The sequence below is a fragment of the Bubalus kerabau genome, chromosome 8 (assembly GCF_029407905.1).
Source record: "Bubalus kerabau isolate K-KA32 ecotype Philippines breed swamp buffalo chromosome 8, PCC_UOA_SB_1v2, whole genome shotgun sequence".
Lineage (NCBI taxonomy): Eukaryota > Metazoa > Chordata > Mammalia > Artiodactyla > Bovidae > Bubalus > Bubalus kerabau.
In genome coordinates this window covers 34,796,470-34,822,714 of record NC_073631.1, presented here as the reverse complement: position 1 = coordinate 34,822,714, position 26,245 = coordinate 34,796,470, and the positions used below count along the sequence as shown (strand labels likewise).

The window sequence follows — 26,245 nt, the reverse complement described above, 5'->3', positions numbered from 1 at the left end:
TTAGCATCATTCCTTCCAAAGAAATCCCAGGGCTGATCTCCTTCAGAATGGACTGGTTGGATCTCCTTGCAGTCCAAGGGACTCTCAAGAACCCCTTGAAAATGAGCTCACTTACCTACAATTTCCATGTGTCAGGATTAGAACCCAAAGAGAATACCTGTTTTCGTAACAACTAACTAGGTTAAAAGAAGTGACTCAATCCAAATTTGAAATGACTAAAGCAGTTCATTTTATTCACATTTAAACTCCACAGGAGTCAGAGATGAAGTGTCATCTTCTAGTCCAAGAATGAAGTCTTCAGGTAAGGTCTCAGGTGCTATCTGAGCTAACTGGTCATCGTAAGAACGTAGGGTCCATAATTTTTCTAATTCATAGGTTTCTCTGGTTTCTGGAAGCATCAAATGAATCACCATGCTGCCTACCAAGGACAGATAAGAATCACAAGTGAAGAAGCAGTTCATTTACTTTTATCCTTCTGCTCTCACAAATCTGTGACAACTGGAGCAGTGGTTCTCAAAGTGTGAACCCCAGATCAGCATTACCTGAGAACTTATTAGAAATGTAAATTGCGGACACCATCTAGCAAAAATACTGAAGTGATGCTGTGCTTTTCTCAGTGCATCATATTTAATACTCCTTGTGATAACCTACACAAGCAAAGGTGGGATCTGTCAGGCTTCGCTTGGTAGACGATCCGGAAGCACTGTAATTCCGCACAGCCTGTGAGCTAAGCGCTGGCAGAGTTTTATCTTAGAAATACTGTCTCCTGGCACAGAGAGAGAGTTTGCTTACAACAGTGGTTCTCAGGGACTTTGTTGTTTTTTTTTTTTTTTCAATTTCACCTTTTTTTTTAATTGAAGGATAATTGCTTTATAGAATTTTGTTTTCTGTCAAACCTCAACATGACTCAGCCATAGGTATACATATATCCCTCGCCCTTTTGAGTTTCCCAAGAAATGCAGCAAACTCCCATTGGCTATCTGTTTTACACATGGTAATATAGGTTTCCATGTTACTCTTTCCATACCTCTCCCCCTCTCCTCCCGCCCTGTAAGTAAATTCTTCAGCACCATTTTTCTAGATTCCATACCTATGCATTAGAATACGATATTTATCTTTCTCATTCCGACTCAGTTCACTCTATAATAGGTTCTAGGTTCATCTACCTCATTAGAACTGACTCGAAGGCATTCTTTTTTATGGCTGAGTAATACTCCACTGTGTATATGTACCACAACTTCTTTATCCATTCATCTGCTGATGAACATCTAGGCTACTTCCATGTTCTAGCTATCATAAATAGTGCTGCAATGAATAATGGGATACATGCATCTTTTAAATTGTGGCTTCCTTAGGGTATATGCCTAGGAGTGGGATTGCTGGGTCATATGGTGGTTTTATTCCTAGTTTCTTAAGGAATTTCCATACCGGTAGTCTTCCATACTGGTTTTATCAATTTACATTCCCACCGACAGTGCAGGAGCGTTCCCTTTTCTCCACACCCCCTCCAGCATTTATTGTTTGTTTGTAGACTTTTTGATGGCCGTTCTGACCTGTGTGAGGTGATATCTCACTGTAGTTTTTTTTTTTTTTTTTTCCTCTGTAGTTTTGATTTGCATTTCTCTAATAATGAGCGTCCATCGGGACATTTTTAATTTTCACCTTTTCAGGGTGCTGCTAAGCATCCTACAACGCACAGAGTATCCCTCCCCGCCCCAAATGCTAGCAGTGGCATGGCTGGGAAACCCCGATGGGCGCAGCCTTGGCAGAGAGTTTCTACCAGTGTAGCTGCGGGCCTGCTTCCTGCCCATCGCAGAAGACGTGCACCTGATCACAGGGTTCATCTCTTTGAACTACATGCTCAGGTGTCATCCAGTCCAAAAATGCTGCTTGATGTTGCTACTGCTCTTGCTGAGGAACAACTATGTTTTATCAACCCCCAAAAAACTCTTTTAGCTCACAAGATAAGATTTCAGAGCCTGCACAGTTCTACAGGCACTGTTTTTACCTTTGTATTAAGTGCATTCTGGGGAATTACTTTGAAACTATGTATATTAATTCGCAAATCTGTTAGGTCTTCTCAGAATTCCAGTCTGCTTTTCTTATTCCCTGTGCCTACAATGCCCTTCCTTACAGGAGTTACTTAAGGCCAAGGTTCTATGTACACCAAGGAGCCTTCTACCGCCTTTGGGGATCTCTCCCATGTTATTCATCCTGCTTGCCATCAGCTTTCTGACCTGTGTGGCTACTTAATACACACAGGTGAAATGAAGATTTCAGATGTGAAAAAGACCAAGTAGGTTAAAACCAAAGAAAACTTAAAACAACTATCAAAAACTTTTTGTGGGAAAACACCCAGACCGTGATCCTTGCATAACTGAACATAGTTTGAGATTAGTGATACAGTAACTTACCAAAGTCCACACAGAGCCAGTCATCAGTGTCCTTCCCTTCGATCTTAACGTGAGGCTCACTTTTATATTTCAGGTGTTTGTACTGAAAAAAGCCAAGTCACATGTTAAAGGGGAAGAGGCTGAGGGACGTCTATTCTTACTGAGGAGTCTTGGACTTATTTGGGAACATGCTTATTCATTTCTCACAGCTATGCCAAACCCCTTAATAACAACTCCCCCCTTAAATCCTACCCACGTCCACAGCTCTCTCCAGAAGCCCAAACCATTGTGATAGGCAGTCAAAGTGCTTCTGAGGTAGACAGGCCTAAATTCAATAACCAGTTCTCACCAACTTCTGTCCATCACAGCTTCCCTTCACCCTTGGGAGGCAGAGGTTTCTTCCTGTTTCAAGGCTCAGGCTATTCAAATGCACCCCATATTTAATACAGCACTATTTACAATATCCAGGAGATGGGAGTAACCTATATGTCCACTCACAGATAAATGGATGAGATGTAGTACATATATACAATGGAATATTACTTGGCCATAAAAAGGAGCAAAACTGGGTCATTTGTAGTGATATGGATGAACCCAGAGTCTGTTAATCGAGTGAAAATAGAGAAAAACATCATATATTAACGTTAATATTTTATATTCTATGTTATATAGAAAAAAGGTACAGATGCAGAAGAACAAATTGGTGGATGAAGGGAAACAGAAGGCTAAAACTAATTGGGAGAGCAGCACTGCCATGTGTAAAACAGCTACCAGGAAGTTGCCACACAGCACGGGGAGCACAGAGTTAGGTTTTCTGATGGCCTAGAGGGACGGGATGGGGGAGTGGTGGTGGCAGGGAAGCACAGAGGGAGGGGCTGTATGTATACATATAGCACTGTAAAGCAATTATACTCCAAATAAAAATAAATTTTAAAACAGATGAGTAATTGTGAAAAAAAAATTTTAAATACCCTGAGAAAACTGGAATCAACAAGAAAAACCCACCCAAATGTTCATGGCAGCACTATTTACAATAAATAGCCAGGAGATAGACGAAACCTATGGATAAAGAAGATGTGGCACATGTATACAATGGAATATCACTGAACCATAAAAAAGAACGAACTTGGGTCATTTTAGTAAATGTGGATAGACTGATCAGAAAATATAACAACATATGTGTGAAATCTAGAAAAATGGTACAGATGAACTTATTTGCAGGACAGGAATAGAGAAGCAGATGTGGAGAAAAGACCTGTGGACACAGGGAAAGGGGAGGGTGGGATGGATAACATAACTCAGCCAGAAAAAGGAGCAAAATTGGGCCATTTCTAGTGAAAGCGTCATTCAGTCGTGTCCAACTCTCTGTGGCCCCATGGACTGTAGCCCCCCAGGCTCTGTCCGTGAAATTCTCCAGGCAAGAGTACTGGAGTGGGTTGTCATTTCCTTCTCCAGGCGATCTTCCCGACCCAGGGACTGAATCCAGGTCTCCTTCATTGCAGGTGGACTCGTTACCAAATGAGCCACCAGGGAAGACCAATTAATATAAAATATGGAATCTGGAAAAATGGTACAGATGAACTGACTTACAGGACAAAAACAAGCAGAAATAGAGAACGACGAGTGGACACAGGCGAAGAGGAGGGTGGGATGAACAGAGAGCAGAGTTGCTAATATATACACTGCCATGTGTAAAATACATAGTAAGCAACTGCAGTACAGACAGCTTAGCTCATGTTCTGCAGTGGCCAGAGGGGTAGGATGGGGAAAGGTGTGTGTGGGAGGGAGGCTGGAGACGATACATGTATACTTATAACTCATTCACAGTGCTGTATAGCAGAAACTGACACAACAATGTAAACCAAATATCCTCTGATCACCATTATCTATGGGGAAAAAAGAACTATCTTATGACCCAGCTATCACAATACAGGATGGATCTCACATCACGTAGAGAAAACCACAATTCAAAAACACATACCCACTGTCCACTGCAGCACTATGTACAAACAGCCAGGACATGGAATCAACTAGATTTTCATCCACAGATGAATGGATAATAAGATGTGGTCCATACATAGAATGGAACATCAGTCAGTGAGGAACTAAACTGGGCCGTTTGCAGTGATGTGGATGTACTGAGAATCTGTCATACAGAGTGAAGTATGTCAGAAAGAGAACCAAATATGGTATATTAACACATATGCATAGAATCTAGAAAAATGGTACAGAAGAACCTCGATGCAGGATGTGACGGTCGCAGAAGCAGAGAAGGGACATGTGGACACAGGGAGAGAGGAGGCTGAGACGAACCGGGAGCGTAATGTTGACATATACACACTACCACTGTAGTGAGCCAGTGAGCCCGTGGGGAGCTGCTGTGCGGCTCGCTTGGTGCTCTGTGAGGACTAGCAGGGTGGGATAGACGGGGTGGTGGCCGCAGGGAGGCAAAAAGGGAGAGGATCTATGAATATATATGGCTGATTCACTTTGTTGGACAGCAGAAACTAACACAATATTGAAAAGCAATTATAGTTCAATTTAAAAAATGTAATTATAAAAGGATCAGTAATAAAAAAATTAAACATGGTACTACCACACAACCCAGCAATCCCACTACTGGGAATGTAATCTGAGAAACCGTAATTCAAAGACACAAGCAACCCCAATGCTCACCGCTGCACTACTAAAATATCCAGGACATGGAAGCAACCTACATGTCCATCCAGAGATGAATGGATAAGATACTGTGGTACATACATACAAAGGAATATTACTAATAAAATGGACACACTTGAGTCACTTGTAGTTACATGGATGGAACTGGAGCGTTGATATAAGTAGGAAAGAGAAAAATGAGTATCGTATTAGCACATATACACGGAATCTAGAACAAGGGTACAGTGAACCTATTTATAAGGTAGAAATAGAGGCACGGAAGCAGAGAATGGACATGCAGACACAAGGGAAGGGGAGCCGGGGGACAAACTGGGAGGGCAGTCTTAACTCGTCCACACTGCCATGTGTAAAAGCGGCAGCCGGTGGGGAGCTGCTGCGCCGCGCGGGGAGCTCAGGGAGGTGCCGTGTGATGACCTGCAGAGGCGGGACTGGGTGGTGTGAAGTGGGGAGGCGCAGAAAAGGGGACATATGTACACATACAGGTGATTCTCCTGGGACAGCTTTACAATATTGTAAACCATATATATACTCCAATTGAAAATAAAATTTAAAAGATCATTTATCATGAAAAAGAAAATAAAAATAGAAATAGCATATGACTCAGAAATCCCATTATTAACATACCCTGAGAAAATGATAATTGAAAAAGACACGCACCCCAATGTTGACTGCAGCACTGTTGACAAAAGCCAAGGCGTGGAATGGACCTAAATGTCCATCCACAGGTGAATGGGAAGATGTTGAAAATTTGCATATTTGGAAATGATGCAGTATTTTTAGCAATAAAAGCAATGAAATTGTGCTATCTGCAGTGATAGGATGGGCCTAGAGTCTACCTCACAGAGTGAAGTAAAAAAGACAAAATCAAATATCATATATTAACACATATACATGGAATCCAGAAAACTGGTACAGATGAACCTATGTGCAGGCCAAAAACAGATGCAGAAGCAGAGAATGAACATGTGGACCTGGGGGAAGGGCAAGCTGGGATGAATTGGTGGCGTGGCGTTGCCATGTCTGCACCACCGTATGTGGAACACACCGCTCCTGGGAGCTGCTCCAGCACAGGGAGCTCCGCGCCATGCTCTGCGAGGGCTCAGGTGAGCATGATCTGGTGGGCTGGAAGGGGGGCTCCAGAGGGAGCGGGCTTACGTATACTTACACTTCCTTCACACTGCTGTAGAGCAGGAACTACCACAACACTGGGAACCAATTACACGCCAATTAAATATAATTTTAAAAAAACAACCATTATTCATGAAAAAACTAAAAACAGAACTACCACATGAATCAGCAATTGCACTGTGTATACACCCAGAGAAAACCACAACTGAAAAAGACACACGCACCACAATGTTCATGGCAGCACTACTCACAAAAGCCAGGACATGGAAGCAACCCAGATGTCCATCCAAAGATGAATGGTTGAGAAGATGTGGTACATACATACAATGGAATATTACTCGGCCATAAAAAGGAAGGAAATTGGGTCATTCGTAGATATGGATGGAACTAGAGTCTGTTGTACAGAGTGAAGTAGTAAGTAAGTCAGAAAATCAAATACTATTTATTAACACATATATGGAATCTAGAAAAATTAGACATATAAACATATATGCAGGTCATGAAAAGAGCTGCAAAAGTAGAGAATAGACATTTGGACATGCATGAAGGGGAGGGTAAGAACAATTGGGAGAGTAGCCTTGCATATATACACTGCCATGTGAAAAATACCTAGTAAGTGGGAAGCTGTTGTAGAGCTAGAGACCTGAGCTTGGTGCTTTGTGATTTCCTAGAGGTGTGGGATAAAGAAGGTTGGGGGTGGGAGGGAGTCACAAATGGAGGGGATTATGTATAAATACAGCTGATCACTCTGTTGGATCAGAGTGATCAGCTGTATTCTAAATCAATTAGAGTCCAATTAAAATTCAAATTAAAAAAACTGAAAGAAGATCAGTAATCATAAAAAGAAATTAAAAAGAACCACCATAAGCCCCAGCAATCACATTTCTGGGCATAAAATCTGAGAAAACAATAATTCAAAAGCTATGCATATACACCCTGATGTTCAATGCAGCAATATTTACAATATCCAGGACATGGAAGAAACCTAGATGTCCATCCACAGATGAATGAATTAAGAAGATATGGTACATACATACAATGGAACATTATTCAGCCATAAAAAGGAATGAAACTGGGTCTTTTGTAGAGCTGTGGATGGTCCCTGACTCTGTCATACAGAGAAAACTCAGAAAGACAAAAACGAATATGATATATTATCACAAATATATGCAATCTAGAAAAATGGTACAGATGAAACGATTTGCAAGGCAGGATAGACACGGAAGTAGAGAATGGACATACGGTCATAAGGGAAGGGAAGAAGGGGACGCACTGGGAGAGGAGCTCTGCCATGTATACACTGCCGTGTGTGAGGCATTCACAGACAGCTGGTGGGACGCTGCTGTGTACCCGGGGAGCTCAGCCGGGTGCTCTGTGATGACGACAGTGGGATGGCATGGGCTGGGTGCAGGGAGGCTCCAAAAAGGAATATATGTATACAAGTAGCTGATTCCTTTTATTCTGAACAGCAGAAACTAACACAATATTGTAAAGCAATTATACTCCAGTTAACATATAGATTAAAGAAATAAAAGTTCACTAATCTTGAAAAAAGACTAAAAATGGAACTACCATATCACAGCAATCCACTACTGGTATACACTCTGAGAAAACCATCATTCAGCAAGGCACAGGCACCCCAATGCTCATTGCAGAACTAATTACAAAAGTCAGGAGATGGAAGCAACCTAATGGTGAATGGATAATGATGTGGAACGCATACAATGGAATATTACTCAGCCAATAAAAGGAACAGAACTGTGCTATTTGCAGTGATGTGGATGGGCTAGACTCTCCGAGTGAAGTCAGTCAGCAAGGAAAATCAAGTAACACATGTTATCACAAATATATGGAATCTAGAAAACTGGAACAGATGAACCTATTTGCAGGGGAAAAATAGAGATGCAGAAGCAGAGAACAAATACGTAGACACGGGGAGGGGAAGGTGGGACAGCTGGTAGAGCAGCTGCCATATACACCACATGAGTAAAGTGCGCAGAGGGAAGCAGCTGTACAGCACAGGGAGCTCAGCTCCATGCTCAGGGATACCCCAGAACGGCAGGATGGGGAAAGGGCTGTGAGGCAGGGAGGCTCAAGAGGAAGGGGATATATGTATAATTCATTCACATTGTTTTACAGCAGAAAATAACACTCAAATCCAAGTTTACTCCAATTTAAAATATAGAAAACCATTATTCATGAGAAAAAAAAAAAACACCTAAAAACAGAATTGTCATATGACCCAGCAATCCCACTAATGTGTATACACCCAGAGAAAACCGCAATCCAGAAAGACACGCACTAACTACTACGTTCACTGCAGCGCTATTCACAACAGCCAGGACGTGGAAGCCACCGAAGTGTCCATCCACAGACAGATGGTTAGGAAGATGTGGCAGATTATATAATGGAGTATTACTCAGCCCCAAAGGAAGGAAACTGGGTAACCTGGAGTTTGATGTGGATGGACCTAGAGTCTGTCACAGAGAGTGAAGTAACTCAGAAATCAAGTATCCTATATTTACACATGTATGGAATCTAAAAAATGATACAGATGAACTTACATACAGGTCATGAATGGATGTGCTTAAGTGGAGAACGTCACATGGACACGTGGAAAGGGACAGGCACGCCCAGTTAAGGAGAGCAGCGTTGTCACACACAGTGACACGCGTGGGCGGCTGCTGTACAGCACTTCAGCTCACTGCCTTGTGATGACCTAAAGGGATGAGCAGAAGGGGTGGCAGCGGGAAAAACGCACAAGGTAGGGTGTATATGTATACATACACCTGATTCACTCTGTGGGACAGCAAAAAATAACAATGTAAATTGATTGCAGTCCATTTTAAAACAAACTCAAAAGAATTTTTAAAAGATCAATAATGCTGGACAAATAAAACTGCCAAAAATAGAAGTACCATATGCTCTGGGAATCCCTTACTGGGCATGTATCCTAAGAAAACTGTAATTCAAAAAGACACATGCACCCCAATGTTCAATGCAGCAGTATTTACCATGCCCAGGACATGGAAGCAGTTTAGATGCCCGTCCACAGATAAATGGATTAAGAACTGTGGTAGGTACAGTGGTGTACTGCCGGTGGTGCTTGAGCCACTAAGTCGCGTCCACCTCTTGCGACCCCATGGGCTGGAGCCCACCAGGCTCCTCTGTCCATGGGGTTCTCCAGGCAAGAGTACTGGAGTGGCTTGCCATTTCCTTCTCCAGGGGATCTTCTGGACCTAGGGATGGAACCCAGGTCTCCTGCACTGCAGGCAGTTTCTTTACCAACTGAGCTACCAGGGAAGCCCATACAATGGTGTATTACTTAGCCATAGACAGGAACAAAACGGGCATTAGCAGTGATGTGGATGGACCTAGAGTTTGTCATAGAGAATGAAGTGAGAAAAACAAGTATCATATATTAAGACATATATATATGTAATATAGAAAAATGGTACAGATGAACTTATTTGCCAGGCAGGAATCGAGAGGCAGACGTAGAGAAGGGGCATGTGGACATGGAGAAAGGCAAGGGTAGGATGGCTTGGGAGACTAGCGTTGACATATATACACTGCCATGTGTAAAACAGAAAGCTCTGCTTCAAGCTCTGTGGTGACACAGAGGTGAGGGACTCAGGAATGGGGTGGGTGGGACACTCGAGGCAATCTATTTGTAAGTCATTCAGAGTGCCACACATCTAAAACTAATGCAACATTCTAAACCAATTCTACTCCAATTAAAATACATTTTAAAAATTAAATAAAATACCACTTTTCATGAAAAAAAAAAAAAAAAATCCCCTAAAAACAGAACTATCATATGACCCAGCAATCCCACTACTGGGCATATAACCTAAGAAGACCATAATTCAACAAGACACACTGAACTCAATGCTCAATGCTGGACTATTTACAAAACCCAGGATATGGAAGCAACCTAGAGGTCCATAAACAAATGAATGGCTTAAGAAGACATGGCAGGCTTCAGATTCAAGATGGTGGAGTAGACGGACGTGCACTCATCTCCTCCTGCGAGAGCACCAAAATCACAACTAGCTGTTGAACAACTATCGACAGGAGGACGCTGGAATCTACCAGAAAAAGATACCCCACGTCCAAAGACAAAGAAGAAGCCACAGCAAGACGGTAGGAGAGGCACAAACATGATAAAATCAAATCCCATACCTGCCAGATGCGTAACCCACAAACTGGAGAACAATAATACCAAAGAAGTTCTCCCACTGTTGCAAGGGTTCTAAACCACACGTCAGGCTTCCCAGCCTGGGGATCCGACAGAGGGCCTGGGAATGCCCAGGTACTTTCACTGGAAAGCCGAAGGGATTCAATTACAAGACTTCTGGAGGACTAGGGGGTGAGGGAGACCCAGTCTTAGAAGGCACAAACAAAACCTTGAGTGCACCAAGACTCAGAGGAAAGGAGCAGTGACCCCACAGCAGACTGAACCAAAACTACCTGCTAGTGCTGGAGGGGCTCCTGCGGGGTGTGGGTTGGCAGGGGTTCATCACAGGGACGGGGGCACTGGCAGCAGCTGTCTGGGAAGGTCCCCTTTGGAGTAAATAAACCCTCTTGAGGGTCACCATTAACCCTACCAGAGAGTCCATAGAACTCAGGGCTGGGTCGCCTCAGGCCAAAAAGGTATCAGGCAAAGAGTGCAACCCCATCCATCAGCAGATAGTTGGATCTGAGCAAGACCCTGCCCACCAGAGCAAGACCCAGTTTTTCCCCACCACAGTCCCTCCCATCAGGAAGCTTACACAAGCCTGGCCCCCTCCACCAGAGGGCAGACAGAAGAAGCAAGAAGAATCGCAGTTCTATAGCAACTAAAACAAAAACCACATTACAGAAAGTTAATCATGAAGAAAAAGCAGAAAGTTACGTCCCACATAAAGGGACAAGACAAAACCCCCCAAAAAACAACTAAATTAAGTGGAGGTAGGCAACCTTACAGAAAAAGAGTTCAGAATAATCACAGCAATGATTCAGGATATCAGAAAAAGAATGGAGGCAAAGATTGAGAAGATGCAAGAAATGTTTACCAAGGCCTACAAGAACTAAAGCACAAACAAACAGAGATGAATAATACACCAGAAGGAATCACTAACAGAGTAACTGAGGCAGAAGAACGGAAAAATGACCTGGAAGACAGAATGCAGAAATCACTGCCACAGAACAGAATATAGAAAAAAGACTGAAAAGAAATGAAGAGAGCCTAAGAGACTTCTGGGACAACATTAAACACACCAACATTAGCATTACAGGGGTCCCAGAAGGAGAGAGAAAGGACCTGAGAAATTATTTGAAGAGATAATAGCTGAAAACTTCCCAAACATGGGAAAGGAGATAGTCAACCAAGTCCAGGAAGCAGAGAGAGTCCCAGGCAGGATAAACCCAAGGAAGAGCACACTGAGACACACAGTAATCAAACCGACAAAAATTAAAGACAGAGATAAAATATTAACAGCAACGAGGAAAAGACGACAACATACAACGGAACTCCCATCAGTCTATCAGCTGATTTCTCAATCGAAACTCTATAAGCCAGAAGGGAATGGCAGGATGTATTCAAAGTGAGGAAAGGGAAGAATCTACAACCAAGAATACTCTATCCAGCAAGATACTCATTCAGATTTGATGGAGAAATCCAAAGCTTTCCAGACAAGCAAAAGTTAAGAGAATTCAGCACCACCAAACCACCTTTACAACAAATGCTAAAGAAACTTCTCTAGGCAGAAAACAAGAGAAGGAAAAGACGCACCTACAGAAAATAAACCCAGAGTAATTAAGAAAACAGTAATAGGATCATACATATCGATAATTACCTTAAATGTAAATGGATTAAATGCACCAACCAAAAGACAGAGACTGAGCAGATTGAAAACATGTGCATGCATGCACTTCCACTTACCACATCACTCCGCTTGACCCCCCCAAATTGAATGTAATTATTTTATATTGTTAGGTTAATTATGCGCCCATTATGGTTTGCAATTGTAATTATCTTTTATTTTTTGTCTAGCTACTGATTGTGAAAACTGATAAACATCTTTCAATATTATGATTATGGAACTATTACTCACTTAAGTGCATCATGATTGGTCAACAGAAAAATAACAGAATTCTATATCACCAAAACAACCATTTAATAGAAAACCTTATAATCCTTTTAAAAATCCAAATGCATATCAAAATTATCTTGGAATTTTTTGAAAAATACAAATACCCAGGTATTGCTGTATTTTGGTCAGAGTTCCAGGTATGTTTCTAATGAGCAGCCATGTTTAAAAACAACTGGACTATATGAGGATCTTTTATCCTATTTCATTTTTTCTATTTCATTTTCAATGCTCCCATTTCATTTAGTTTGTTTTCCACTTTCTCCATCTCTTTTTTTTGGATGTTCTTTCTCAAGCCTTTATCAAGCATAGAAGAAAAGCCCTTGTATACACATATATAGATAATATGTATAATTATATATATTTTAGAAAACTTACAAGTTTTGCCTAACTAACAAATTTATCAAATTAAAATCTACATTTTGATTCCACTTGTTTGACTTAGTATAAATAGAATGCTAGATTTCTATCCAAAAAGTAACAGCAGTTCACTATACAGCACACAGAACTATAATCAATATCTTGTAATAACTTAAAATGGAAAATAATTTCAAAAATAATATATGTATAACTGAATCACAAGAAAAAAAGAATTCTACTCCTTGAAATTTAGTACTTACCTTTTTGCCAGTTTTTCTAAATGTCCTATGGACATCTAATAACAATGTATGAGATACAAAATTTTAAATATATTTGTGTAGGATATAAGATGAATACAAATTAATATAAATAGAAATCTATTATATTTTGAATTATTAATGACATCATTCAAAATGCCTTTATTCTTATTTTTTCTGCACTTGATAAAATATTCTCAGAGAAATGTTAATACGTCTCACTATGACTATATATTTTTTTCTTTTCCCTTCTATTTTCTGCTGATTTTTGCTTTATGTATTTTTGCTTCTTTGTTATTAGGTGTCTAATGGTTTATGATGTCTATCTTCTTTGTGAATTGTACCTTTTACCATTAAGAATATTCATCTTTGTTTCATTTAAAAATAGATAATCGTCCCTAAAAAAGATGTGGGGGGTGTGGGTGTGTGTATGTATATATACATATACGTACACAATGGAGTATTATTCTGCCATAAAAAGGAACAATATTGGGTCATTTGTAGTGATGTGGATGGACCTTCACTCTGTCATACAGAGTGAAGTCAGAAAAACAAATACCACATATTAACATACAGATATGGCATGCAGGACAATGGTACAGATGATGCTATCTGCAGGGTAGAAGTAGAGAATGGACGTGTGAACCCAAGGGAAGGGGAGTGTGAAGCAAACTGGTAGAGTAGCGCTGCCACATAAGCATCACCATGTATAAAACACGTAAGTGCTGGGAAGCTGCGGTGCAGCACAGGAAACTCAGCTCGATGCTCTGTGATTGACCCAGACCGGTGGGAAGGAAGGGATGTATGTATACTTATAATTTATTCACACTGCTGTACAAAAGAAACTATATAACAATGTAAACCACTTTTACTTCAATTAAAAATAAATTTAAAAAAAAGACCATTATTCATGAAACAAAACTAAAAACAGAACTATCACATAACCCAGTGACCCCACTACTGGGTGTACACCCAGAGAAAACCGTAATTCAAAAAGACACACACATCACAATGCTCACTGCAGCCGTATTCACCAGAGCCAGGACATGGGAGCAAACAGTGTCCATTCACAGATGGATGGATAAGCAGATACGGTTTACACACACATATACACGCACGGTGGAATATTACTCAGAGATAAAGAAGAATGAAGTTGGGTCATTTGTAATGATGTGCATGGAACTAGAATCTGTCACACAGAGTGAGTTAAGTTAGAAAGAGAAGATCAAATATTGTATATTAACACTTACATGGAATCTAGAAAAATGGTACAGATGAGCATACGAGCAGGGCAGGAAAAGAGTCCCAGAAGTCTTCCCCAGACATACGGACATGGGGGAAGTGCAGGACAGGATGAATTTAGAGGCAAGCGCTGAAATATATACAGTGTCATGAGTAAAACAGGCAAGCAGCGGGAAGCTGCTGTATGCACAGGCAGCTCAGCTCAGGGCTTTGTGATGACATAAAGGGCTGATGGGATGGAGGGCATGGCAGTGGGAGGGAGCCCCAAAGGGAGGGTATATATGTACACATGTAGGTGATTCGCTTTGTTGGACAGCAGACACCAAGAACACTGTAAAGCAACTGTACTCCAATTAGAAAATAAATTAAAAAATAAAAGATCATTAATGTGGTAAAAAAAAAAAATCTAAAAATAGAACTATCATATGCCCAAGCAATCCCACTCCCAGGTATATAATCTGAGAAAACCATTAAGTCAAAAAGATATGTGCACCCCAATATTCAACACATTATTTACAATATCCAGGACACAGAAGCAAACTAAATGCCCATCCACAGATGAATGGATAAAGATGTGGTATATGTATATACACAAGGGAATATTACTCAGCCTATACACCCATAGAAAACTCTAATTGAAGAAGACACATGAGGCTTCCCTGGTGGCTCAGTGGTAAAGAATCTGCCTGACATTGCAGGAGACATGGGTTCCATCCCTGGTCTGGGAGGATCTCAGGTACTTCATCGTGACTAAGCCCGTGCACCGCAACAATTGAGCCTGTGCTCTGGGGCCCAGGAACCACAACTGCTGGGCCCACGTGCTGCAACCGCTGAGGCTCGAAGCCCGCAGGCCCTGGAGCCAATGCACTGAGAAGCCCATGCACCCCAACTAGAGAGTAGCCTCCGCTCACCACAACTACAGAAAGCTCACGCAGCAAAAGAGACCCAGTATAGCCGAAAATAAATAAATAAATAAAATTGTTTTTAAAAAAGACACGTGGTGCCCAATGCTCACTGCAGCACTATTTACAAAGCCAGGATATGAAGTAACCTAGATGTCCAGCCACAGATGGATGGGTTAAGAAGATGTAGTACATACACACAATGGAATATTATCCAGCCATAAAATGGAAAGAAACTGGGTCATCTGTAGTGCTCTGGATGGTCCTTGACTCTTACGAGGGTAACAGGCAGGAAGGCCAGGGGTCTCCAAATGGAGGAAAGAGGCTGCAAGTGTCAGACAGTTTTTCTCTCTGTTAAGTTTTTCTCTCTGTTAAGTTTTTCTCTCTGTTAAGCAGCAGAAGGAAACAAACTACTCTTTTAAAATTCTGTGTTGCCATGACAACACCTGGTTCCACCTGAACTTAACTTTTCTCAAACCATGAGCTAACCAATGCATTTTTTTATGGAAATGTTGGTCTTAAGCTATGTTAATGAACTACACATTTACCCCAGACTCGGTCTTCAAGTCAGTTCCACCTAAGACTCAGAATGGACCTTACAAACCTGTATGTTTTACTCATACACTGCTCTCCTAATCTATGCTAATAAAACTAAATATTTACTTGGAAACCTGCCTTTCTTCAAGATTCATGTCAATCATTTTATGGCCCGGGATGACTCATCTGGTGCCAATGTTATTTCAAAATGCATGTTGTAGGTGAGGGGCCTGGTGCCACTCTGAGCTTTGAGACATCTCCTTTCTCGGAGAAGGCAATGGCACCCCACTCCAGTACTCTTGCCTGGAAAATCCCATGGACGGAGGAGCCTGGTAGGCTGCAGTCCATGGGGGTCGCTAAGAGTCGGACAGGACTGAGCGACTTCACTTTCACTTTTCACTTTCATGCATTGGAGAAGGAAATGGCAACCCACTCCAGTGTTCTTGCCTGGAGAATCCCAGGGACGGGGGAGCCTGGTGGGCTGCCGTCTATGGGGCTGCAGAGAGTCGGAAACAACTGAAGCGACTTAGCAGCAGCAGCAGCAGTAGCTGTATAACATCCGGCTAAAGACTAGCAGGTGGGCACTCTTTCTGCCCCCTTCTGATGTCTATGTCAGAAGCTTTCTCTCTTTTATACTTTAATAAAACTTTATTACACAAAAGCTCCAAGTGATCAAGCCTCATCACTGGCCCCGGATAGAATTCTTTTCCTCTGGAGGCCAAGAAACCCAGCGTCTTTCATGGTTCAGCAACACCCTTTCATACAGAGTGAACTCAAAAAGAGAAAAACAAGTCTCATATATTAACACATATACATGGAATCTAGAAAAATGATACAGTTGAACTTATATGCAGGTCATGAACAGAGCTGCAGAGGTAGAAAATGGACATATGGACACATGGGACAGGGAGGGTCAGACCAACTGGGAGGGCAGAACTGCATAAACACACCGCCATGTGTAAGCCAGCCAGCTGTGGGTGGCTGCTCTACAGCACAGGGAGTTCAGTTCACTGTTTTGCGATTACCCAGAGGGATGGAGAGGGGTAGGATGGAGGGGGCTGGGGTGGAGGGAGGCCCAAACGGAAGGGATATACGTATATATAGGTGAGTCACTGTTGGACAGAAGAAGTTAACACAGCATTTTAAAGCAATTATATGCCCATTAAAAAATAAACAGAAGATCATTAATGACGAAAAAATCTAAAAACAGAACTACTATTTGCCCTAGGAATCCCTTACTGGGCATATAACCTGAGAAAACCATAATTCAAAAAAAAAAAAAAAAAAAAAAAACCACATGCACCCCAATGTTCAATGCTGTACTATTTACGGTAGTCATGGAAGCAATCTAGATGTCCAACCTCATATGAAAGGAATAGGAAGACACAGTACATACATACAATGGAATATTACTGAGCCATAAAAGGAAGGAATTCAGTCAGTTGAACTGAGGTAGATGTATCTAGAGCCTCTCATACAGAGTGAATAAGCCAGAGAGAGAAAAATAAATATCATATATTACTGCTTAATTAGAATCCAGAAATACAGTACTGATGAACCTATTTGCAGGGCAGGAATACAGACACGGATATAGAGAAAAGACCTGTGGACACAGTGGGGGATGGGGACACTATTCATCACAGTGGGATGAGTTGAGAGAGTAGCACTGGAATGTATACATTACCCCGTGTAAAACCGATAGCTGCTGGGAAGCCACCGTGTAGCACAGGGAACTTAGCTCCGTGCTGTGTGGCGACCTAGAGGGGTGGGATGGAGGCTCAAGAGGAAGGAGATACGGTTACACATAGAGCTCAGTCTCTTTTTTGGATAGCAGAAACTAACACGACACAATAAAGCAATTATACTCCAACTGAAAAAAAAAAGAAAAGAAAACCTATGCAGAGCACTACTTTACATAAATCATAGCCAAGATCTTTTTTGATCCACCTCCTAGATTAATGAAAATGAAAAATAGAAGACACACAGGATCTAATTAAACTGAAAAGCTTTTGCACAGCAAAGGAAACCATAAACAGGACAGAAAGAGAACCTTCAGAATGGGAGAAAATATTTGCAAAGGACACAAGTGACAAAGGATTAATCTCCCAAGTACGCAAGCAGCTCATGCAGTTCAATACGATAAAAAGACAACCCAATCAAAAAATGGCAGAAGACCTAAATAGACATTTCTCCAAAGAAAACATACAGATGGCCAACAAACACATGAAGAGATGCTCAACTTCACTAATTATTAGAGAAATGCAAGTCAAACTACAGTGAGGCATCATCTCACACTTCAGAATGGACATCATCAAAAAATCTACAAGCATTAAATGTCTAAGAGGGTGTGGAGAAAAGGGGACCTTCTTGCACTGTTGGTGGGAATTTAAGTTGACACAGCTACTCTGGAGAACAGTATGGAAATTCCTTGAAAAACTAAAACTAGAACTACCGTTCAGTTCAGTTCAATTCAGTTGCTCAGTCGTGTCCGACTCTTTGCAACCCCATGAATCGCAGCACGCCAGGCCTCCCTGTCCATCACCAACTCCCGGAGTTCACTCAGACTCACGTCCATCGAGTCAGTGATGCATCCAGCCATCTCATCCTCTGTCGTCCCCTTCTCCTCCTGCCCCCAATCCCTCCCAGCATCAGGGTCTTTCCCAATGAGTCAACTCTTCACATGACGTGGCCAAAGTACTGGAGTTTCAGCTTTAGCATCATTCCTTCCAAAGAACACCCAGGACTGATCTCCTTTAGAATGGGCTGGCTGGAACTACCGTATGACCCAGCAATTCCATTACTGGGCACATAACCTGGTAAAACCATAATTCAAAAAGACACACGCACCCCAACGTTCACTGCAGCACTGCTTACAATAGCCAGGACATAGAAGCAACCTACATGTCCAGCAACAGGTGAATGGACTAAGATGTGGTACATATATACAACGGAATATTACTCATTCATAAAAAGGAGCAAAACCGGGTCATTATTAGTGATGTAGATGGACCTAGAGTCTATGATACAGAGTGAAGTAAGTCAGAAAGAGAAAACTAAGTATTGGATATTAAGGCACATATGTGGAATGTAGGTGAACCTATTTGCTGGGCAGGAACAGAGATGGAGGTGTAGAGAACAGATGTGTAGACACAAGGTGGATGGGGGTGGGGCAGGGGTGGGATGAACTGGGAGATGGGGACTGACATGTATACACTACCATGGGTAAAACAGCTAGCTAGTGGGAACCTGCGGGAAGGTTCCCTCCTGTGCAGGGAGCTCATCTCAGGGCTGTGGTGACCTAGAGGGGTGGGATGGAGGTTCAGGAGGGAGGTGATATATTGTATTCTTATAACTGATTCACTTAGTTGTACAGCAGAAAGCAATACAGCACTGTAAAGCAATTATACCCCAATTAAAGAAAAAATTAAATTATCATTAAGGGGATGGGGAGAGGGATAAATTAGGCAACTGGGACTGACATATAGACAGTACTATAAAATAACTAACAACCTACTTATAGCATGGGAACTCTACACAATATTCTGTAATGACCTAGAAAAGAGTGGATATATGTATATGTGGGGCTTACCTGGTGGGAGAAAAAAACTGCAGGTCAATATACTAGCAAACCAAATTCAACACATTAAAAGAATAATACACCAAAACCACAAGGGATTTATTTCTGGAAAGTAAGGACGTTTCCACGTGAAAATCAATCAATGCAATAAACCATATTAACAAAATGAAGAACAAAAACCATATAATCATCTCAAATACATGCAGAAAAACCATTTAACAAAACTCAAAGCCTTTCATGAGAAAAACTCAACAAAGATTAAAAAAAAAACCTCCTCAAGATAATAAAGGCCATATATGAAAAGCCCACAGCTATTAGCTATCATCAAACTCAATGACAAAAAACGGAAAGTTTTACCTCTCAGATCAGGAACAAGACAAGAATGCCCACTTCTGCCACTTGCTAGTCAACACAGTACCGGAAGTTCTAGCCATGGCCATTAGAGCAAGGGAAAAGAAAAGAAAAAAGTAACCGAACTGGAGAGGAAGAAATAAAACTATCTCACTTTGCAGATGACATGATCTTATACCATAAAGAAAACCAAAAAGACTGTACCCAAAAAACCTGTTAGAAAAAATGGATTCAGCAAAGTTGCAGGATATGAGATCAACACCCCCAAATCAGTTGTACTTCTGCACACTTAAAAAGCAACCTGAAAGGGAAATGAAGAAAACAATCCCGTTTGCAATAGAATAAAAAAGAATAAAATACTTAGAAATAAACATAACCGAAGGAGCAAGACTTGTACACTGAAAACTACACAATGCTGCAAAGATGACACCAACAAATAGAAACCCTGCACCCAAGAACTGGAACACAGTATGGTGAAGACTATCTACAGATTCAATACAATCAATCCCTATAAATCCCACAACTTTTTTTTTTTTTAAATAGAAACAGAAAAATCCTAAAATGTGTATGTAATCTAAAGGGACCCCCAAATAGCCACAAACAATTTTAAAAGGAAAGAGCACAGCTGACGATCTCAAGCTTCCTAATTTAAAAACTTATTATACAGCTATAGTAATCAAAACAGTCATCAAGACAGACTTACAGACCAGTTCAATAAAGAGCCCATATGTTCACATGTTTTTTCAACAAGGGTGCCAAGTCCACTCAACAGGGAAAGACAGTCCTTTCCACAAACAGTGCTGGGAAAACTAGATACCCACATGCAAGATCTTATACCGTCTACTAAAACTAATTCAAAATGTACCAAAGATTTCAACATGAAACCTAAAACTATACAACCCTTAGAAGAAAAGAGTGGAGGGACTTCCCTAGCAGTCCAGTGGTTAAGACTCAAAGCTTCCACTGCAGGTGGTGTGAGTTCGATCCCTGGTCAGGGAACTAAGACCTCACCTGCAATGCAACACAGCCAAACAAAGAAAACGTGGTGGGAAAAGCCTCACGACATTGGATTTGGCTATGATTTCTTGGATATGAGACCAAAGGCAAGAACAGAAAAACTAAAAAACTTCTGTGCATCAAAAGACACTATCAGAGTAACAAGGCAACCTATAGAATGGGAGAAAATATTTGCAAATCACATACATGACACAGGGTTTATATTCAGACTATGCAAAGAACTCCCGCAACTCCACACACACACACAAAATCAATTAAAACATAGACAAAGGACTGTATTCAAGCACTGCAAATGGGCTCATAACCATGTGAAAAGATGCTCAACCTCACTAACTATCAGGGAAATGCAAATCAAAATCAGGAGTACTACTTCATGATCCTTAGACTCTCTCAGACAGTAAGAATCTGCCTGCCATGCGGGAGACCCAGGTTCGATCCCTGGGTAGGGAAGATCCCTTGGAGAAAGTAATGGCAACCCACTCCAGGATTCTTACCTGGAGAATGCCATGGAAAGAGGAGCCTGGTGGGCTACAATCCATGGGGTCAAAAAGAGCTGGACACGACTGAGCAACTAACACTTTCACACTTTCAGACTCATTTATCAACAAACTGGAAAATAACAAGTGGTGAGAAGTCTGAACACCTGTGCACTGCTGGTGGGGCCATGAAGTGGTACAGCTACTATGCTAGAGAATATGACAGTTCCTCAAAAAATCAAACATAGCATCACCGTGATCTGGCAATTTCACTTCTGAAATTAAAAGCAGGAACATGAACAGATACTTCTCCACTCATGTTTATAGCAGCATTATTCACAATGGTCAGAAGGCAGAAGCAACCCAAATGCCCACCATTTGGGTGGATAAGATACAATATGGTATACACATATATTAAAATAAATATCCAGCCTCAAAAAGAAGAAAATTCTAACACATGCGACAACACAGAAAAACCTTGAAAAATATTATGCTAAGTGAAATAAGTCAAAAGGGCAAATAGAGTATGATTCTGCTCAAGGAGGTACTTATTTATGTAGTCAAGTTCAGAGACGGAAAGCAGAATGGTGCTGCCAGAGGCTAGGGGCAGGAAGAATGGGGAGTTCTGGTTTAACGTGTACAGAGTTTTCTGCAGGATGAAAAATGTTCTGGAGATGGATAGTAGTAACCATCCTACAACAATGCGAATGTAACTAATGCCACTTAACTGCACACCTAAAAATGACTAAAATAAGTCTCATGTTATACACATTTTACCACAAACAAGAACAACAAAACTTTCTTGACTTTGCCCTTTTCTCCCTTCTCACCTAAAATTTTTGTAAAAAGTCATTTCTATTCCCCTCCCTTGCTCTTCCACAGAAACTTTCTCTGAAAAATCTCTCATTCTTTTTACATCTCCAAGTTCAATGGTCACTTCTAAGTCTCACTTACTCTATTCTACTATTATCTCTGACAGAGACCCTAAGGTCCTTTTTCCTCCATGACCTCCCAGTCCTCTCTCTCCAACTACCCGCCTTTTTAAGAATCTTCCTTTGTTCTGCCCTGTTGCACCAGGTTTTGTTCTCAGTCTCCTTATTTTACCACTCTTCTCTAAGGCAATCCCAGCTACTCTTTTGGTCTTAACTGTCCCCTCCATGCCTAATTTTCAACAGGGTGAAATAAGTCTGTTTCCCTCTACAGTGGTATCAGAATCAGGTTCCAAGTATATTTTCTTCCTCATTCTGATTCCTATTCAGTCTAGTTGGAATATGAACTACCTTTTCTTTCCTCAACTAGACTTGTGATTTCAGAAGACAAGGACTAAATCTTTTCATTTGAATTAAACTCTAGGCCAGCACTACCAACAGAACTTTCTGCAACTGCGGAAATGTTTTATATTTGCACTGTTCAATATAAATAAGCCACATGTGGCCCCCAAGCACCTAAAATGTGGCTAGTACAGCTGAAGAACTGAATTTTTAGTTTTAATTTATAGTTACATAGTCACATAGGGCTAGTGGGTAATTGGACAGTTTTGTTCTAGAAATCCCTCAGTAATACTGTATTCTAGTCTGCCTCAGGTTACTTTAGTACTTTTTTCCCTTGTCACAGAGACAAGAATATGAAATAGCCTGACCCACTAAGGCTAGATATTGGTCCTTATAACTTTCACCATCAAAGAACATTAAACACTTGTGCCAATTCTGGGTTTCTCATATAATCTCTGTGACGGGTTTAGTTTTCAAGTGCTGCTCTTCAGTCTGATGCATTGACACTATTCCATTAAGTTAAAGATTTCAAAGAAAAAGAAAGCATCCTACCATTTTCACAATGTAGTGGGCCATGGCATGCAAGTGTCGAGTAGAAGTGCCACTACCAATCACAAAGTAATCTGTGTATTTCATTTCTGGAGGAACTTTGATGACACAAATGTCTCTTGCATTTTCTTGCCTCAGAAGTGAAACCAGCATATCGATGTCAAACTTGGGACCAGCGTAATCTGAAATGCACAAAGATGTGGTTGTGTCAGGTGGCCAAGAGAAGACAGACGTGCTGTGCACTCAGAAATGCAGGCAGCTGACAGCAAAACTGCTCCTCCGGGAAGGTGTTCAGATCTGAAATGTTTTGTAAAACAACAGGGCCCAGGCCTCCTGAAAGTTGAACCTGGGCTCTGGCTTCATATAGCACTACTCAACTTTTCTGGGAAGGTGCTCAGGTCACAGAAGCCACCACATCACCAGCAATAACTGCTGCTGTTACAGTACTTGAGGAGACAAGTAACACTGCTCAAGCAGAGGAGCTGCACAAAGAGAGGAAAACAGAAGCACAATCTGGGGAGGTGGTAATACTCTGGGACATATTAAACTGAATTCCAGCCAGAAAGGGTCACAGAACTAGCACTTGGAACTGAAATTCTTAGGTAGTATCTGGCCCACAACCTTCACCTGAGAAACTCGGACCTAGCCAAGTATGTGTGGCCCCAGACCTACCAATTCGAGGGCTAGAAGTTTAACAGCAGTTCTCATTCTGAACTCTCAGGTTTTTCTTACAATGTCATTTGGGTTATGTAACAACTGTTATCTGTGAAAATCTTCCCCCTTCCCCCCTCCCTGGAGATTTAGATACTTGGATTGTCACCGTGATGTATTATATTATAGCCTCTGGACCTACAGTTCTCTTAAGCTTTAAAGTTGACTTCCAAGGCGCTAGATGTTAACCTCTCCCTCTCATCTTTCACAGGTGTGATTTGTTTACCATCTCTCAAGCGTCTAAAAACTTACACAAATCAGAGGCCTTTAAATTGGCCATATCTCCTATTAGCGCTTCTTGCTGCTGCTACTGCTAAGTCGCTTCAGTCGTGTCCGACTCTGTGCGATCCCGCAGACGGCAGCCCACCAGGCTCCCCCGTCCCTGGGATTCTCCAGGCAAGAACACTGGAGTGGGTTGCCATTTCCTTCTCCAATGCATGAAAGTGAAAAGTGAAAGGGAAGTCGCTCAGTCGTGTCCGACTCTTAGCGACCCCATGGACTGCAGCCTACCAGGCTCCTCCGTCCATGGGATTTTCCAGGCAAGAGTACTGGAGTGGGGTGCCATTGCCTTCTCCATTAGCGCTTCTTACTGCACCCTTTAGCCCCCAGCCCCCAGCTCCTCCTCAGAATTCTCACGCCCCAACAACTCTTGACAAGTCCATTTCTCGGGATCCTAGGAAGAGAGTGAAGGGAGATGAGGACGCTGAGGATGTGATGCCAAGAGTCCGGCGTGGCTATTCGGACGGACGCCTGGGGTTTCGGAGACTGATTCAGTTCATCTCTTGGTCTCACTGTGAAATGCAAGGCTGGTGCCAACAACCTTTGCAGGCCGTTCCGGTTCTGCTTTGTATAAGTTTTGGGACCCCAAGAAAAATGCAGAGAGAAGAACTCAGCATCCACGAAGGACCCGCCTCCCTACTCCATGCCTGTACCTGCGGTGCCAGACTCCGGGAGTCCCTCGCCGGCTGTCCCCTCCGCCTGCTCCTCCAGACCTGGCCCGCCGTGCAGGCCGCGCGCTCGGTCCGGGTCCAGGCAGGCCCTGCCAAGTGTTGCCCTCGCCGTAGGCCTTCCCACGGCCAGCAGCCGAAGACGGGGCGCGGCACTAGCCGCGGCCCACGCGCGAGGGAAAACGGCCCTGCGGCACAGCTGCGCCCAGAGTCGCAGCGCCACAAAGCTGCCGGGCCCCATCGTAATAGCCTTGCGTCGACTCACGGGGCGGGGTTTAATGGGGCTCGTGCAGGTGTGCGGCTTTCGATTGGCTAGGTCAATGCGGCTGGGCACGGAAAATTGACGTCAGGAGAGTGGGCATGGCCAGAAGGTGGGCCGTGGGCGGAGTATGAAAACCAGGCAGGGGAGGAGGATGGTAACCCAACAGTGACCCGGAAGAATTTAGGTATTAGGCAAATATTATTTTTTGAAGTGACTTTGTAATTTACACTACATTTTTGCTGTGATGATTCTGTTTCTAAACATATAAGATTGCAAGCTTGAGAACTAATTTTACGTTTAGGTACAACACATTGATAAATATCTGAAGTAATGCATATTCGTCAGAGTAGGTTTTTCTTTGATAATATTTTGATTTTTCTCACCATAGGTAGTTATCCTAATTACTAACTAAGCCATAGTAACTGTATGTTCAATAGCAGTCTTCCACCAAACACCCGGATTTGCTTTTGACAAACGACACTGGCACTTAAACATCCACAGTAATGAACAATATGAAAATCATTATATCTTTTCTAAATTAATATTTTACTAATTGAGTCTCTAATGAATCAAACTTCTAACATTTCAAGTAAAAAAAAAAAAAAGGACATAAAATAAATTTAAACCAGGCAAGTTTTCCCTACTTGGTTATGAATTTTTTTTTCCCCCTGGCTAGCATTCACATGTTTCAAGTAAACATTCATTTGCTTTGTTCTTAATTCATTCTTTCTACATTTAAAAATGTTTACTATATACAAGCTGCTGAAACACATGAAGAGAGACAGTTTGCCATTAGCCTTCTTTGCCCAATGGTGGTTTCTTTGTGTTTTATTACTGCTAAGGCAACAATACAAAGAGTATTTTAAAATTTAGTAGGAGTTTTTTACTTTTCTAGAAAAGTGGACTAGAATTATCCCAATATATATGTATCTAATTCATAATCTAACATTTGGGAGAAGAGGAGCGAAAGAAAAGGAAATGTAATAGTTAATCCAATGTAATCCTAAAGTTCTCAATCTCTTAGGCTTCGCTCCATGCCTTTTGCCTCCAGATCCATCTAGAAATCTGAAATTTGTCAAAATAGAGAGAGAATTAAATAGAAAAGGTGTTGTGGAACAGACAGGTTAGTTTAAAAGGGGAGAGTTTTATCAGAAATTATTTTTACACATTTTAATAACAGAAATCACAATGTAGAGCTTAAAAAAAGAAGCCTTTCTCTTTCTCCTCACTCCAAGCTCTGTCTCACTACTGGATATACTGTTTCAACATCACTAGCAATCAAAGAAATACGAATAAAAGCAACAAAGAGATCCCTTTTCCAGTCAATAAAATTGGCACCAATCAATAACATGTGGCAGTAGCAAGAGGGGGTTGGCATTCTGATACATTGTGAAGGGGTGTAAAATGTCACTGCTCCTTCCTCAGAAATCTCAAAATACATCTGTTCTTTCT

At 41.7% G+C, this 26,245-nt stretch overlaps 1 protein-coding gene across 1 annotated transcript; it reads right to left on the bottom strand.

Annotated features, from left to right (window-relative positions):
• Positions 1-205: 205 nt before the first annotated feature.
• On the bottom strand, positions 206-24,817 carry MALSU1 (mitochondrial assembly of ribosomal large subunit 1). Its single transcript, XM_055590017.1, has 4 exons — positions 24,517-24,817; positions 22,877-23,055; positions 2,415-2,496; positions 206-418 (listed from the first exon to the last, which is right to left on the bottom strand). Exons 1-4 carry the CDS (start codon positions 24,770-24,772, stop codon positions 231-233), a joined length of 705 nt encoding a protein of 234 aa, XP_055445992.1. The 5' UTR covers positions 24,773-24,817; the 3' UTR covers positions 206-230.
• Between the last annotated feature and the right edge of the window lie 1,428 nt (positions 24,818-26,245).